We start from the raw sequence: 13,648 nt of genomic DNA, 5'->3' as shown, positions 1-13,648 counted from the left end.
TGCAAGAGGCAACATTAGAATCAACTTGTTTCTCTTTTTTAACTATCTGTCAAAAGACGTTCCATTCAGTCAATGAACTTCCCCATAAATTTCTGTCTCTGACACCCCGTTCCCAGGTTTGAGACGGTGGAAATTTATCTTTCTTTACTCTCTCTTTAGACCTTTATATACGACTTCCCAGACTTTAGCTTGCAAAGTTTTTGCTTCAATCTATTTACAACAATGGGAGGCGGACTTCCTGTTTAGAACCTTCCCGCTTCAGTGCCAAATTAAAATGTTTCTTAATCCAATTTTCCGTTCTACTCATGGGTACTTGTTTGGAGTCCAATTGTCCACAGGAAAAAGTCAGCGCTCTCCGGCAACGGCTGTGCGGCTTCACTCCGTAAAAGTAGCGGTTGATTCAAAACACCGCACCACTCACCCCGCGTCGCTTCGGATCCCAGAAAAAGGGTTTCCCTGCGAGTAGGGGAGGCACTCCTGGTGTCAGCCGAATCCCACGTTCCCAGGCTTCCTCCGCCTGGGATTTTTAAAGGGTCTCCGCCTTCACCGCGGCGGCAAGACCCGATTTTCACGGAGCGGGTTACTCTCAGTCAGAGGAACTCCGCCATTGCCGATGGCGCTAACCCGGAAGTCCCGCACGTTTCCTTTTTCATTCACAAAAACCATGTCTCTCAGCTGTGTGATTCTTCCTTCAGCCACTTCAAAGGGCCCTGCAATTATCCATTTATTTATGTTAATTCTGGGGTTTTTAAAACCAAATCTCCCTTCCTCTTTCTTCAGCTTTCTTCCAAAAAGCCCACCTCTTAATCCATATATAAATGAAAGTAAAGTAAATTACACCAACTCCAGTTTGTATCTAGCCCCTGTCAGTTTCAAATAAAAAATAAAGAGAAAATCCATTTTAATGACCAAAAAAAGAAAAAAACAAGAAGCAGAAAATAGACCAAGTTAGATTCAATCCCACTATGTTAGTCTCTTTTAAATCATAAAAAGGAGCAAAGGAAATAAAAAATAGTCCTTAGGTTATATTTTTTAAAAAGAAACAAAAATCAGCAATCCACAAGACAATTCAAAATAAATTCAGCCCCACAGTGTCAGTCTCTTTTGAATCATAAAAAGGAAAAATAGTCCTTAGAGTATATATTAAACACACACACACACACACAAAGTCAATGTCCCGCTTTCATCTCTTTCCCTCCACAATATTAGGGTTCTTTGCAGTTTGAAAATCATAGAATCATAGAATCATAGAATCATAGAGTTGGAAGAGACCACAAGGGCCATCGAGTCCAACCCCCTGCCAAGCAGGAAACACCATCAGAGCACTCCTGACATATGGTTGTCAAGCCTCTGCTTAAAGACCTCCAAAGTAGGAGACTCCACCACACTCCTTGGCAGCAAATTCCACTGTCGAACAGCTCTTACTGTCAGGAAGTTCTTCCTAATGTTTAGGTGGAATCTTCTTTCTTGTAGTTTGGATCCATTGCTCCGTGTCCGCTTCTCTGGAGCAGTAGAAAACAACCTTTCTCCCTCCTCCATGTGACATCCTTTTATATATTTGAACATGGCTATCATATCACCCCTTAACCTCCTCTTCTCCAGGCTAAACATGCCCAGCTCCCTTAGCCGTTCCTCATAAGGCATCGTTTCCAGGCCTTTGACCATTTTGGTTGCCCTCTTCTGGACACGTTCCAGTTTGTCAGTGTCCTTCTTGAATTGTGGTGCCCAGAACTGGACACAGTACTCCAGGTGTGGTCTGACGAGAGCAGAATACAGTGGCACTATTACTTCCCTTGATCTAGATGCTATACTCCTATTGATGCAGCCCAGAATTGCATTGGCTTTTTTAGCTGCCGCGTCACACTGTTGGCTCATGTCAAGTTTGTGGTCAACCAAGACTCCTAGATCCTTTTCACATGTACTGCTCTCAAGCCAGGTGTCACCCATCTTGTATTTGTGCCTCTCATTTTTTTTGCCCAAGTGCAATACTTTACATTTCTCCCTGTTAAAATTCATCTTGTTTGTTTTTGCCCAGTTCTCTAATCTGTCAAGGTCGTTTTGAAGTGTGATCCTGTCCTCTGGGGTGTTAGCCACCCCTCCCAGTTTGGTGTCATCTGCAAATTTGATCAGGATGCCCTTGAGTCCATCATCCAAGTCGTTGATAAAGATGTTGAATAAGACCGGGCCCAAGACAGAACCCTGTGGCACCCCACTAGTCACTCTTCTCCAGGATGAAGAGGAACCATTGATGAGCACCCTTTGGGTTCGGTCAGTCAGCCAGTTACAAATCCACTGAGTGGTAGCATAGTCAAGACCGCATTTTACCAGCTTCTTTACAAGAATATCATGGGGCACCTTGTCAAATGCTTTGCTGAAATCAAGGTAGGCTACATCCACTGCGTTCCCTTCATCTACCAGGCTTGTAATTCTGTCAAAAAACGAGATCAGGTTAGTCTGACATGACTTATTTTTCAGAAATCCATGCTGACTATTGGTGATCACAGCATTCCTTTCTAGGTGCTCACAGACTGTTTGCTTAATGATCTGCTCCAGAATCTTCCCTGCTATTGATGTCAGACTGACTGGGCGGTAATTATTTGGGTCCTCTCTTTTCCCCTTTTTGAAAATAGGAACAACATTTGCCCTCCTCCAGTCTGCCGGGACTTCGCCTGTTCTCCAGGAATTCTCAAAGATGACTGCCAGTGGTTCTGAGATCACATCTGCCAGTTCTTTTAATACTCTTGGATGCAGTTCATCTGGCCCTGGAGACTTGAATACATCTAATCTAGCCAAATATTCATGTACTATCTCCTTAGTTATTCTGGACTGTGTTTCCTTTGCTGAATCATTTGCTTCAAATTCTTCAGGTCGGGCATTGTCTTCTTTATCGGAGAAGACTGAGGCAAAGAAGGCATTGAGGAGTTCAGCCCTTTCTGTGTCCCCTGTTTGCATTTCACCATCTTCTCCTCTGAGTGACCCCACTGTTTCTTTGTTCTTCCTTTTGCTACGAACATACCCATAAAAGCCTTTTTTGTTGCTTTTAACCTCTCTAGCAAGCCTGAGTTCATTCTGTGCTTTAGCTTTTCTGACTTTGTGTCTACACGTGCTGGCTATTTGTTTGAATTCCTCTTTGGTGGTTTCCCCCCTTTTCCATTTTTTGTACACATCCTTTTTTAATCTTAATTCAGTTAAAAGTTCTTTAGATAGCCACCCTGGTTTCTTTAGGCACCTTCCATGTTTTCGTCTCATTGGTATTGCCTGACGTTGTGCTTTTACTATCTCCGTCTTAACAAACTCCCAGCCATCATGAACTCCCTTTCCTTTTAGTATTGCTGTCCATGGGATCTCACCCAGCACTTCCCTAAGTTTTATGAAGTCGGCTTTCTTAAAGTCAAGAAATTGAGTCCTAGTATGCTTGGCTGCTACTGTCCGCTGTATAGTAAACTTCAGAAGAGCATGATCACTCGCGCCTAATGATCCTTCCACATCTACCCCACTAACCAGGTCATCAACATTGGTTAGGACCAGGTCTAAAATGGCTGTTCCTCTTGTTGCTTCTCCCACTTTCTGGACAATGAAGTTGTCTGCAAGGCCAGTGAGGAATCTGTTTGACCTTATGCTCTTGGCTGAGTTTGACGTCCAACAAATATCCGGGTAATTGAAGTCCCCCATTACTACTATCTCCCTTCCTTTTGCATGCTTGGCCATCTGTTCCAGGAAGGCATCATCTATGTCCTCCGTTTGGCTTGGGGATCTATAGTAAACTCCCACAATGAGGTCTCTGTTATTCTTCTCTCCCTTAATTTTGACCCAAATGCTCTCACTTTGGCTTTGAGGTTCTAAATCTTGGATCTCTTCACAGGTATACACACCCCTGACATATAACGCCACTCCTCCTCCTTTCTTGTCTGGTCTGTTTCTCTGAAATAGATTGTATCCCTCCATTATTACATTCCAATCGTGGGACTTATCCCACCAGGTTTCAGTGATGCCTATTATGTCATATTTAGTTTGCTGTACCAAGAGCTCAAGCTCATCTTGTTTATTTCCCATGCTTTGCGCATTAGTGTACAGACATTGAAGTCCATTAATCATTCCCCCGTGTCTCTTATTTAAGGATTTTTTCCTCCCTCCACTTGGTCCGCGTGCTGTTTGCTCCATTTGGTCTATGACATTTGGATGATCATCTTCATTAATTGATAGACTCCTACCTTCAGGAGCACTGTCTCCCTCCCCCACATTAGTCAGTTTAAAGCCCTCCTGATGAGGTTTCTGAGATTTTTGGCAAAAACATTTCTCCCAACCGTTGTGAGGTGCAGCCCATCACTTGCCAGAAGTCCATCTTCAAGAAACTGCAGTCCGTGATCTAAGAATCCAAACCGTTCCTGTTTACACCATTTGCGAAGCCAGCTGTTCACTTCCACTATTTTCCCCTCTCTCCCTGGGCCACGTCGTTCAACTGGGAGGACAGACGAGATGACAATTTGCGCATTTAGTTGCTTCAATTTCCTGCCGAGAGCCTCGTAGTCTCTTTTGATCTTCTGGAGGCTATTGCTTGCAGTGTCATTGGTTCCCACATGAACCAAGAGGAAGGGGTATTCGTCAGTGGGTTTTATGATTCCTTGCAGTCGTTCAGTTACATCTTGGATCTTAGCCCCAGGGAGACAGCACACTTCCCGAGACATCTTGTCAGGCCCACAGATCACTGCTTCTGTTCCCCTCAGTAGGGAATCCCCTATCACCACTACACGCCTCCTCTTGGGTTTGGTCGGGGTTCTTCCGTGAGCTGTCCGTTCCAAGGTCGCCTGCACATTCCCTGAGGACTGACTTTGCTGCTCGTCTTCATATACCTGATCGACTGTAATGAGGGAGAGATCCTCAAATGGAGTCTGCTCTTCGTCTTCCATGCTAGGGGAGAGGACCTCAAAGCGATTGTGTATTTCTAAACAATCAGAGTGAACCCTGGGCCTCCTACTTCTTTGAGTCACGTTTCTCCATATATCTGGCTCCTGTGTTGGTGAACTAGCCTCCTTCTCAGGGGAGTCCCCTGTCTCCTCCCTGGTGGAGACGGTGTGCTCTGTTGCTTCCAAGAAGAGCTCCAGCTCTCTAATTCTTTGGAGCGTAGCTACACGTTCCTCCAGTTGCTGGACTTTGTCTTTTAAAAGGGCAATCAACATGCAATTGCTGCAGGTAAAGCTGCCTGCAACCTTTGGCAAGATGGCAAACATTGCGCAGGAATCACAGGCGACTGCAGCTGTTCCCTCCCCTTCCATCTTGAGATCGTGTCGTTGGGGGTGGCTACAGAGGTCCTCCATCATAAAAAGCTTGAGGACAGGACAAATAACTTCCCCCCCACACACAAAAAAACCCTAGGTCTCCCCCAACAAACGTTTGAGACTAGCTCCCCTAAATCTAAAAGATGGGTATAACTGCACGCGCCGCTAGGCGCGCGCCGCTGCCCTTCAGACTCTGATAAGCTCCTCCCACAGCTAATCCCCTGCCTCAACAGAAACCCTGCCCCCTCTGACCTTTACACAGGGAAAACAGCTAACCAGCCACAAAGAAACACACACACACACACACACAAGAAAACCCTTTTTGCTCCTTCTTCAACTGCTGCCCTTCAGACTCTGATAAGCTCCTCCCACAGCTAATCCCCTGCCTCAACAGAAACCCTGCCCCCTCTGACCTTTACACAGGGAAAACAGCTAACCAGCCACAAAGAAACACACACACACACAAGAAAACCCTTTTTGCTCCTTCTTCAACTGCTGCCCTTCAGACTCTGATAAGCTCCTCCCACAGCTAATCCCCTGCCTCAACAGAAACCCTGCCCCCTCTGACCTTTACACAGGGAAAACAGCTAACCAGCCACAAAGAAACACACACACACACACACACACACAAGAAAACCCTTTTTGCTCCTTCTTCAACTGCTGCCCTTCAGACTCTGATAAGCTCCTCCCACAGCTAATCCCCTGCCTCAACAGAAACCCTGCCCCCTCTGACCTTTACACAGGGAAAACAGCTAACCAGCCACAAAGAAACACACACACACACACACACACACAAGAAAACCCTTTTTGCTCCTTCTTCAACTGCTGCCCTTCAGACTCTGATAAGCTCCTCCCACAGCTAATCCCCTGCCTCAACAGAAACCCTGCCCCCTCTGACCTTTACACAGGGAAAACAGCTAACCAGCCACAAAGAAACACACACACACACAAGAAAACCCTTTTTGCTCCTTCTTCAACTGCTGCCCTTCAGACTCTGATAAGCTCCTCCCACAGCTAATCCCCTGCCTCAACAGAAACCCTGCCCCCTCTGACCTTTACACAGGGAAAACAGCTAACCAGCCACAAAGAAACACACACACACACAAGAAAACCCTTTTTGCTCCTTCTTCAACTGCTGCCCTTCAGACTCTGATAAGCTCCTCCCACAGCTAATCCCCTGCCTCAACAGAAACCCTGCCCCCTCTGACCTTTACACAGGGAAAACAGCTAACCAGCCACAAAGAAATACACACACACACACAAGAAAACCCTTTTTGCTCCTTCTTCAACTGCTGCCCTTCAGACTCTGATAAGCTCCTCCCACAGCTAATCCCCTGCCTCAACAGAAACCCTGCCCCCTCTGACCTTTACACAGGGAAAACAGCTAACCAGCCACAAAGAAACACACACACACACAAGAAAACCCTTTTTGCTCCTTCTTCAACTGCTGCCCTTCAGACTCTGATAAGCTCCTCCCACAGCTAATCCCCTGCCTCAACAGAAACCCTGCCCCCTCTGACCTTTACACAGGGAAAACAGCTAACCAGCCACAAAGAAACACACACACACACAAGAAAACCCTTTTTGCTCCTTCTTCAACTGCTGCCCTTCAGACTCTGATAAGCTCCTCCCACAGCTAATCCCCTGCCTCAACAGAAACGTCTAAAAGATTCTGCATCCAGAGCTTTAGGCAAATCACAGGTTAAACACAGTTCATCGCCTGCAATGCTTGTAAAAATTAGCCGCTATTATTCTCATTCTTAATTCAGTCCTTGCAGAGTTTTTCCAGCCAGATCAATTCCTGCACCGGAGGGGGGCAGGCTCCTCTTTAACACCCTGTGTTAGGGAATTGCTGACAAGCTAGCTGACAAGCTAGCTGAGATAAAACTCCGGGCAGCCAGCCATATCTGTACAAAGATTTATTGCTTAGCTTCAAAGTCCTTACAAGAGTTCAAAAAGCACACTCCATCACGATGAGTCAGTTGGATCGTCTGACGTTTTCTTTCGCCCAGCAGACCCATTTCCGCAGATCAGCCCCCCTCTTTCCTCTGCTCCGTGAGTGGCTGATACCCGGAACTGGCTCACCCTTCCCCGTTTCACTGTCTCCAAACGTTTATTTCTCTTCCTCCTCTGACAAGGAAGAATAGCTGCTGATTAAAGACTTAGGCTCTCTGTAAGTGCCTCTCTTCTCCCCCCTCATCTCCTTCTCAGCCTCCAATTCCCTGACACCCTGGTGTGGATCTAATTGTTTTATTGCTGCTAATTTAGGTTGTTTTTTATTACCTTGTCAAATTGGTCCGAATTCCTTTGCTTCAATGGAGGCACTAGAGGCAGTTTGCTGTGAGTCTCGATTGCACCTTATGTCTGAGCTCAATCTCAGATCTCCCTCAGCTCCCTCTGGAGCTTTGGGAGATCCTAGAGAGTGTCCTTTGATACCGCCGGACCCTTCGGGACCTGAACTATTCCTTCAGGCTGTTCTGAGAAGCTGATTTGCCTGAGCACACTTCCCAGACCCTCACAGCAATCAGGCTGCGCAGAGCGAGCAGTCTCTGTCGTCCTCCATTATCCGCTCACAGACCAATATTGTGTTTTTACATTAATGTGTATTATAAGTGTTGTCAGCTGCCCTGGGACCTTAGGGTGAAGAGCAGGTAATAAATTGTACTCAGTGTTAGAATCTCAGTTTATAAGCTACCGTATTTTTCACCCTATAGGACGCACTTTTTTCCACTCCAAAAATGAAGGGGAAATGTGTGTGCGTCCTATGGGGCGAATGCAGGCTTTCGCTGAAGCCTGGAGAGCGAGAGGGGTCGGTGCACACCGACCCCTCTCACTCTCCAGGCTTCAGGAAGCTATCCGCAAGCCTGCGGAGCCCAGCGGGAACTCTCGCGGGCTCCGAAGGCTTGCGGATAGCTGCTTGCAGCCCGGGGAGCGCGGCACTGTGCACCCCGGGCTTAGGGTAGCTATCTGCAAGCCTGCGGCGCCCGGTGGGAGTTCCTGCCGGGCTCTGCAGGCTTGCGGATAGGTGCTTGCAGCCCGAAGTCCGGGAGCGCAGCACCGTCGGGCGCCCGCAGGCTTGCGGATAGCTGCCCTAAGCCCGGGGTGCGCAGCAGACTACAGCACCACGCTCCCCGGGCTTCGGATAGCAGCAAGCTCCGGGAGCGATGGCGAGGTTGAGCGCAACCTCGCCATCGCTCCCGGACCCGTTCTGGGGGCTGGGGTCGGAGGAAGCTCAGGCTATTGGGTTTGTAATGTTTTAATTGCCTGTTTTACTGCCTCTTTATTTGCCTTGTTTGGCAGCTGTTTCTTTTTCATAATTTCTTCTAATATTTCTTTTTTCTTTTTCTCTCTCAATTTCCTTTTAAACAAGTTTTGTTGTATAAAGAGTCCTCTCATTACAGCCTTGCTTGTGTCCCAGACCATCTGTAATTTTGTTTCCCCTTCACTGTTTATTTCAAAATAATCCATCAGGGTCTTTTATGCTTTTTCAACAAATTTTTTATCATCTAATAAATCATCATTTAATCTCCTTCTAAAAGAGATTTGGCTTTCTTTTTGGAACTGTGCCTGGGGAATTTCTAACACTGATGATAACTAACATAAGCTTTCTGATTGGTCTGTGTAGAAGATGCCCCCCCCCCTGACAACGTTGTAAATAGCTCATCACCTGGTCATACTGAGTAGAAATGTAAGAGGCCATAAAACTTGATGAGGGTGCAAGGTTCTTTAACAGCCCTATTCCTTTAACAGGTCTTTGGGGAAATTGGCTCCATGGAGCACAGTTAAGAGAGACTCAGGGAACTATGTTGCAAGCCTCCTGCCCCCCTCTTCAATTTCTCTCTCCTCTTAGTGCTTTTGATTAGACTAAATATCCCCTCCAGATATTTTGTGTATTGTGACTTCTTTCCTCCCCCCTTTTAAATGTTGTACCAATCTGCTTCATCTCCTTTATTTTACATCAGGTTTAATTTGGGGAGGTTGGCAGTGGGACAGGCTGTACTTTACTAAGGATTTTGGGATCCCGAGACAGACACCCCCCCCCCGCCTTGCTGTTCACAGCATGATGGCAAAACAGATCATTTTCCTATCCTGCATTCAGCTAGACACTTCACTTCTCAGCTTCTGTTGATCAATAAATCACCTGCTTTTCCTCCCATGTAACCCATTCATTTTAGCTATTGAACCCAAGCTGCTGTTCTTTAGTGCTGTTTCTCCTTTATTCCCCCTCTCTTTCCCCCTCCCTCCCGATGAAAATGGTAAGAACGTATTTCTTTTCCTGCTATAAAGATGAAGTTATTTTATCTGTGCTGATGCTTTGATTTCCCCCCCCCCCCTCTCTCTTCTCTGACACAGTAGGTAACCAGTTAGGGGCCCTGGAACATCAAAGGTAAGCAGTGGGCTATGTTTTATCTTTTATTGATCACTTCTAATCATTTATTCATCTGCCATCTATACTGACAGAGTCAGAGGTTGAGAATGTGGCAGAACTGCATAGACTCACTTTCTCATCTTCCCACATGTGCACCCCTCAAACCCCTTCCATGCTGAACTTATTTGCTTGCATTTCTAGATATTGCATGTCTTGGGAAAGGAGTGAGGGGCATGTATGGCATGGGTAGCACATAAAGGAAGGTCTGCATTTAATTAAACATTGTGTCTTGAGCTAAGATCCACAGAGCTGCTTAGGGTAGCCAAATGGAATTTGGGAAACTCCCACGAAAAACTTGGAATGACAAAATCCTTGTGCCAGCTGAGCACAGTAACAGAAGCGTCTGAATACTTGATAGTGTTTATTGAAAAATATACAGACTATGTACAAATACAGAATCCTTTAGCTTTGTTCTTCCCACCACCTTGCTGTTCTCTCACTGCTGATTGCAAGCTCCTGCAATCACCTCCTTGCAAAACGCCTGAATCCCAATTGCCTGAAAACCACACAAAATCTGAGTGCAAATGTATTTTATAGTAACTCACCTCCAATGTCCTAGACATAAGGAAAGGTGCATTGGCCCTGAAGCAAATACTCCAATTAACTGTTGCTGAATGTGCAAATTAATGACAGCTTAGTCTATCTAGCTCAGTATTGCCTTCTGTAACTGGCAGCAGCTTTTGCAGGTTTGAGGCCAAGAGACATCACCTGTCCTCCCTGGAGATGCTTTCAAAGATTAAGCTTGAGGCTCTGCTGTTGGTTTTTGGCATTTTGGTTAAAGGGGAAAATAGAACAAGGTAAAATAAAAGAATTCCTGGATGTCTAGATTTAGGTTTGGGGCAAGTACTCATTGGTGAGAGCCCCTGCAGAGATTTAAAATCACGTTGAAATAAAGGCTGTTATACTGTTAAAATATCTCCTCCTAAGTCACTTCCTAAGCTACCCACTTCCCTTAGGCTAGAAAGAGGCCACACGTTTGGTAATTTGAAAATAGTTTACTTATACTCTCCTCAAAGGTCAGATTCATGTGCTTTTAAACACAGCAGCAAGAAAAGACAGACAGTACAACTTAGTTTCAAAAAGTTTCTAAATTATTTGTATAGAAACACAAAAATGGCTTGCTGAAGCCACAGTCTAAGCTTGGAGCATCCAGTACAGACATCCTTACTGTTCAGGTTCACATGGTAAAAAGATAAAAGTGAGAAGAGAACAATGTTCAATTCACTCTGTGTTTGAGGGAAAATCTGCAGCTCTCAAGCATTCATTTATATATGTTATTAGTAATTGGTGAATTCCCTCCACACAGAGGCCTGTCTAGTGTTATGATGAAAGAATTGGGAGGGGGTTCGGGGAGCCACTTGATACCCATTTATTAGATTTCCTCTACTCTCAGTCAGCGGTGGACCATTCCCCACCTGCGTCTGAGGCATATGTGTGCAGGGCACACCGTGGGGGCAAGGCCATGGGTTGGGATCACCACCGGAGCAACCCCTGCCCACTGCTGCAAAGTGGGGAACACGCATGGCACCCTGCAAGTGCAGCAACACTTTGCAAGACTCATATAAACGAGGCTGGGCTCGCGGGGCACCGCAAGCAGGTGTGTGCCCTGGCTCCTGCGAGCCCAGCACTGCGTTTGCGAGTGGTGCTGGCTTGCAGTGAGGGCGCTGTGAGTTGCTGTGACATTCTTACAGCTGACAAGGATGCAACAGGCATGCTATGGCACTGCTCGCAGGGGTCAGGGCACATGTCTGTTGCATCCTTCTCAGCCACTCCATCAGTTGGAGGGCATTGTGAGAAGGATTCAACAGTTCACAGCACGCTCACAAAAGCAGTGCTGGGCTTGCAGGGGCCAGGGTGCACAACTGTTGCATCCTTCTTAACTGTCCTCCAACTGGAGGGCACTGAGAAGGAAGCAACAGCTTATGACTGGGTAGGGTGCCATGCTGCACGTCCCCCCCCCTGTCTTTCATCACTGTGTTTTAATTCAACTTCTAAAACACTCAGAAAAACCCAAGTACTGTATCAGTAAAGGTGAAAAAACACACCCAAAATCTCACAAAAGCTGAAACTAAACTGTAGGAAGAACTTTCTGGAGGACTTCCAGAGCAGCACACCAGAGAGACGGGTGGAGATCCGCACTCCTGCAATATCAAGGCGGACCTGGTGCCAGAGAGAGAGAAACGAGGGACTAGGCGTAAGTCACCTTGACCTCGGGGGGGGGGGACCTGAGGGCGGAAGCCTAAGGCAGCTCAAAAGAAGAGGTTTCCCAATATTATAGAACAAAGAAAACTGATATAGAAAGACGTGGGGAAGACCTTTGCGCAAAGAGGCAAAACCACTCTCTGGTACAAACGCCCCAATTCCCCGGCACAGCAGTGCTGAACTCTCTTATAAAAAGGAGACTGTTAAAAGCAAATGCCTCCCCGTAAAATAAAATTGAAAGAAAACAATTGAAAAACCTCTGCCTGTTCAGTGGAGGGAGGGGGAGGCAGGAAGAAACAGTTTGTGAAAGGAACTACAGAACTGAACAGACAACAGAGAAGGGGCCGTACTTCTCACGTGAAAACCCTCTGTTAATAATTGCACAAGGTGTTTTAAGAAAAGCATGGCTAGATACACCAGACTGAGCAAAAATAAGCGGACAGAAACTAGAAATTAGAAGAAACTAGAAGAGTAAACTACTGGAGGGCTTTATAATGGACTAAAAACTGTAGCGAAAATAAATGACTAAAAAACAGACCCGCTGAGGAAAAATAACTTGAGAAAACTGATATACCTGTGTGAGAGAGGAGATAGAGAGGTGTGGAGGGCGATTGCTGAGTCACGGGGGCCCTCCACCATTGACGGAGATTACTGAGAACAAAGATAGGAAGAGGAGATAAAGAGGAGATTCTAAAGACCTCTGAGAAAGAAACACAGGGAAGGAAGGAAACTGAAGGAGGAAACAGTGACTGCCCCTAGCCTCAGAGGAAATAAAGGCCAGTTAGCCCAGTCCCAGGTTGCGGGAGCAACGTCGTTGGAAACCTGTTTCTGCCAGCACCCAGACCTGTTCTTCCAAAGTTCCCGACCACGCCCGGCTTCTTGCTTTGGACCCCGCTTCGCCCTTGGTGGACAGTCTCCAGACCCTCGACCCAGGACCGGACTCTGACCACGCCTCACGGTAACCTCCCCCCGGGACCAGCACAGTTTGCTCCCGTCACACCCGCACTCCCCCTTTGTTGGAGTGCGTTCGGGAAGAGCCAGAAGCCATGGCCGATCAGGCAGCTGCGTTGGTGGCATTGGCCCAGGAGAACCAGGCCTTGACCCACACCGTTCAGCAGCTAAGCAATGCGGTTATGGCACTTCAACAGCAGTTGGACGCATTACCGGCTCCTGGGGCTGACACCCCAGATTCTGGCAAGTACCCAGTGGCCCTGCCAGAGAAATTTGATGGGTCCCCAGCCAGCTTTCCCATTTTCCTCGCCCACACCAAGCTGTATATTCAGGGTCGAGCCCGGAATTTTCCTGATGATCGCACCAAGGTGCACTTCTTGATCAGTTTGTTAAAGGACCAGGTGGCCAAGTGGGCCTTGCCACTGCTCCGGCAGACTATGAGGGGTTTTGTAACCACTTGGAGACTGCGTTTGGCAACCCTCTGAAGGGGAGCCAAGCCAATTGGGCGATTCGTCGGTTGAGACAGGGCAAGTCCACAGCCGCCGCCTATGCCACAGAATTTCGGCTGTTGGCGCAGGACTTGTCTTGGAATGACTCTGCACTTTGGGACCAGTATCTTGAGGGACTGTCGGATGAGATACTCGACCAGCTGGCCACGATGGATCACCCCACAACTCTGGACGCCCTCATTCAGCGGAGCCTGCAGATAGACGACCGGCTGGAGGACTGTCGCCAGGCCAAGGGACAGCCAGCACTCCCGGCTCCTGGCTCCAGGCCTGCCCAGCAGGTC

At 47.1% G+C, this 13,648-nt stretch overlaps 1 protein-coding gene across 6 annotated transcripts in view; it reads left to right on the top strand.

The window, feature by feature from the left end:
• Positions 1 to 13,648, top strand: part of LOC309523367 (far upstream element-binding protein 3-like) — a 388,935-nt gene that overhangs the window by 96,435 nt on the left and 278,852 nt on the right. For 5 of the 6 annotated variants that reach the window (XM_082207141.1, XM_082207142.1, XM_082207138.1 and 2 more), the window contains exon 3: positions 9,630 to 9,663. In XM_082207141.1, coding sequence (XP_082063267.1) covers positions 9,630 to 9,663 — 34 coding nt within the window. The remainder of the gene's footprint in view (positions 1 to 9,629; positions 9,664 to 13,648) is intronic. The other variant, XM_082207139.1, reaches the window with a different exon arrangement.

Source organism: Podarcis vaucheri (genome assembly GCF_965113315.1).
Source record: "Podarcis vaucheri genome assembly, chromosome: W".
Classification (NCBI taxonomy): domain Eukaryota; kingdom Metazoa; phylum Chordata; class Lepidosauria; order Squamata; family Lacertidae; genus Podarcis; species Podarcis vaucheri.
This window is presented reverse-complemented; position numbering and strand designations above follow the sequence as displayed.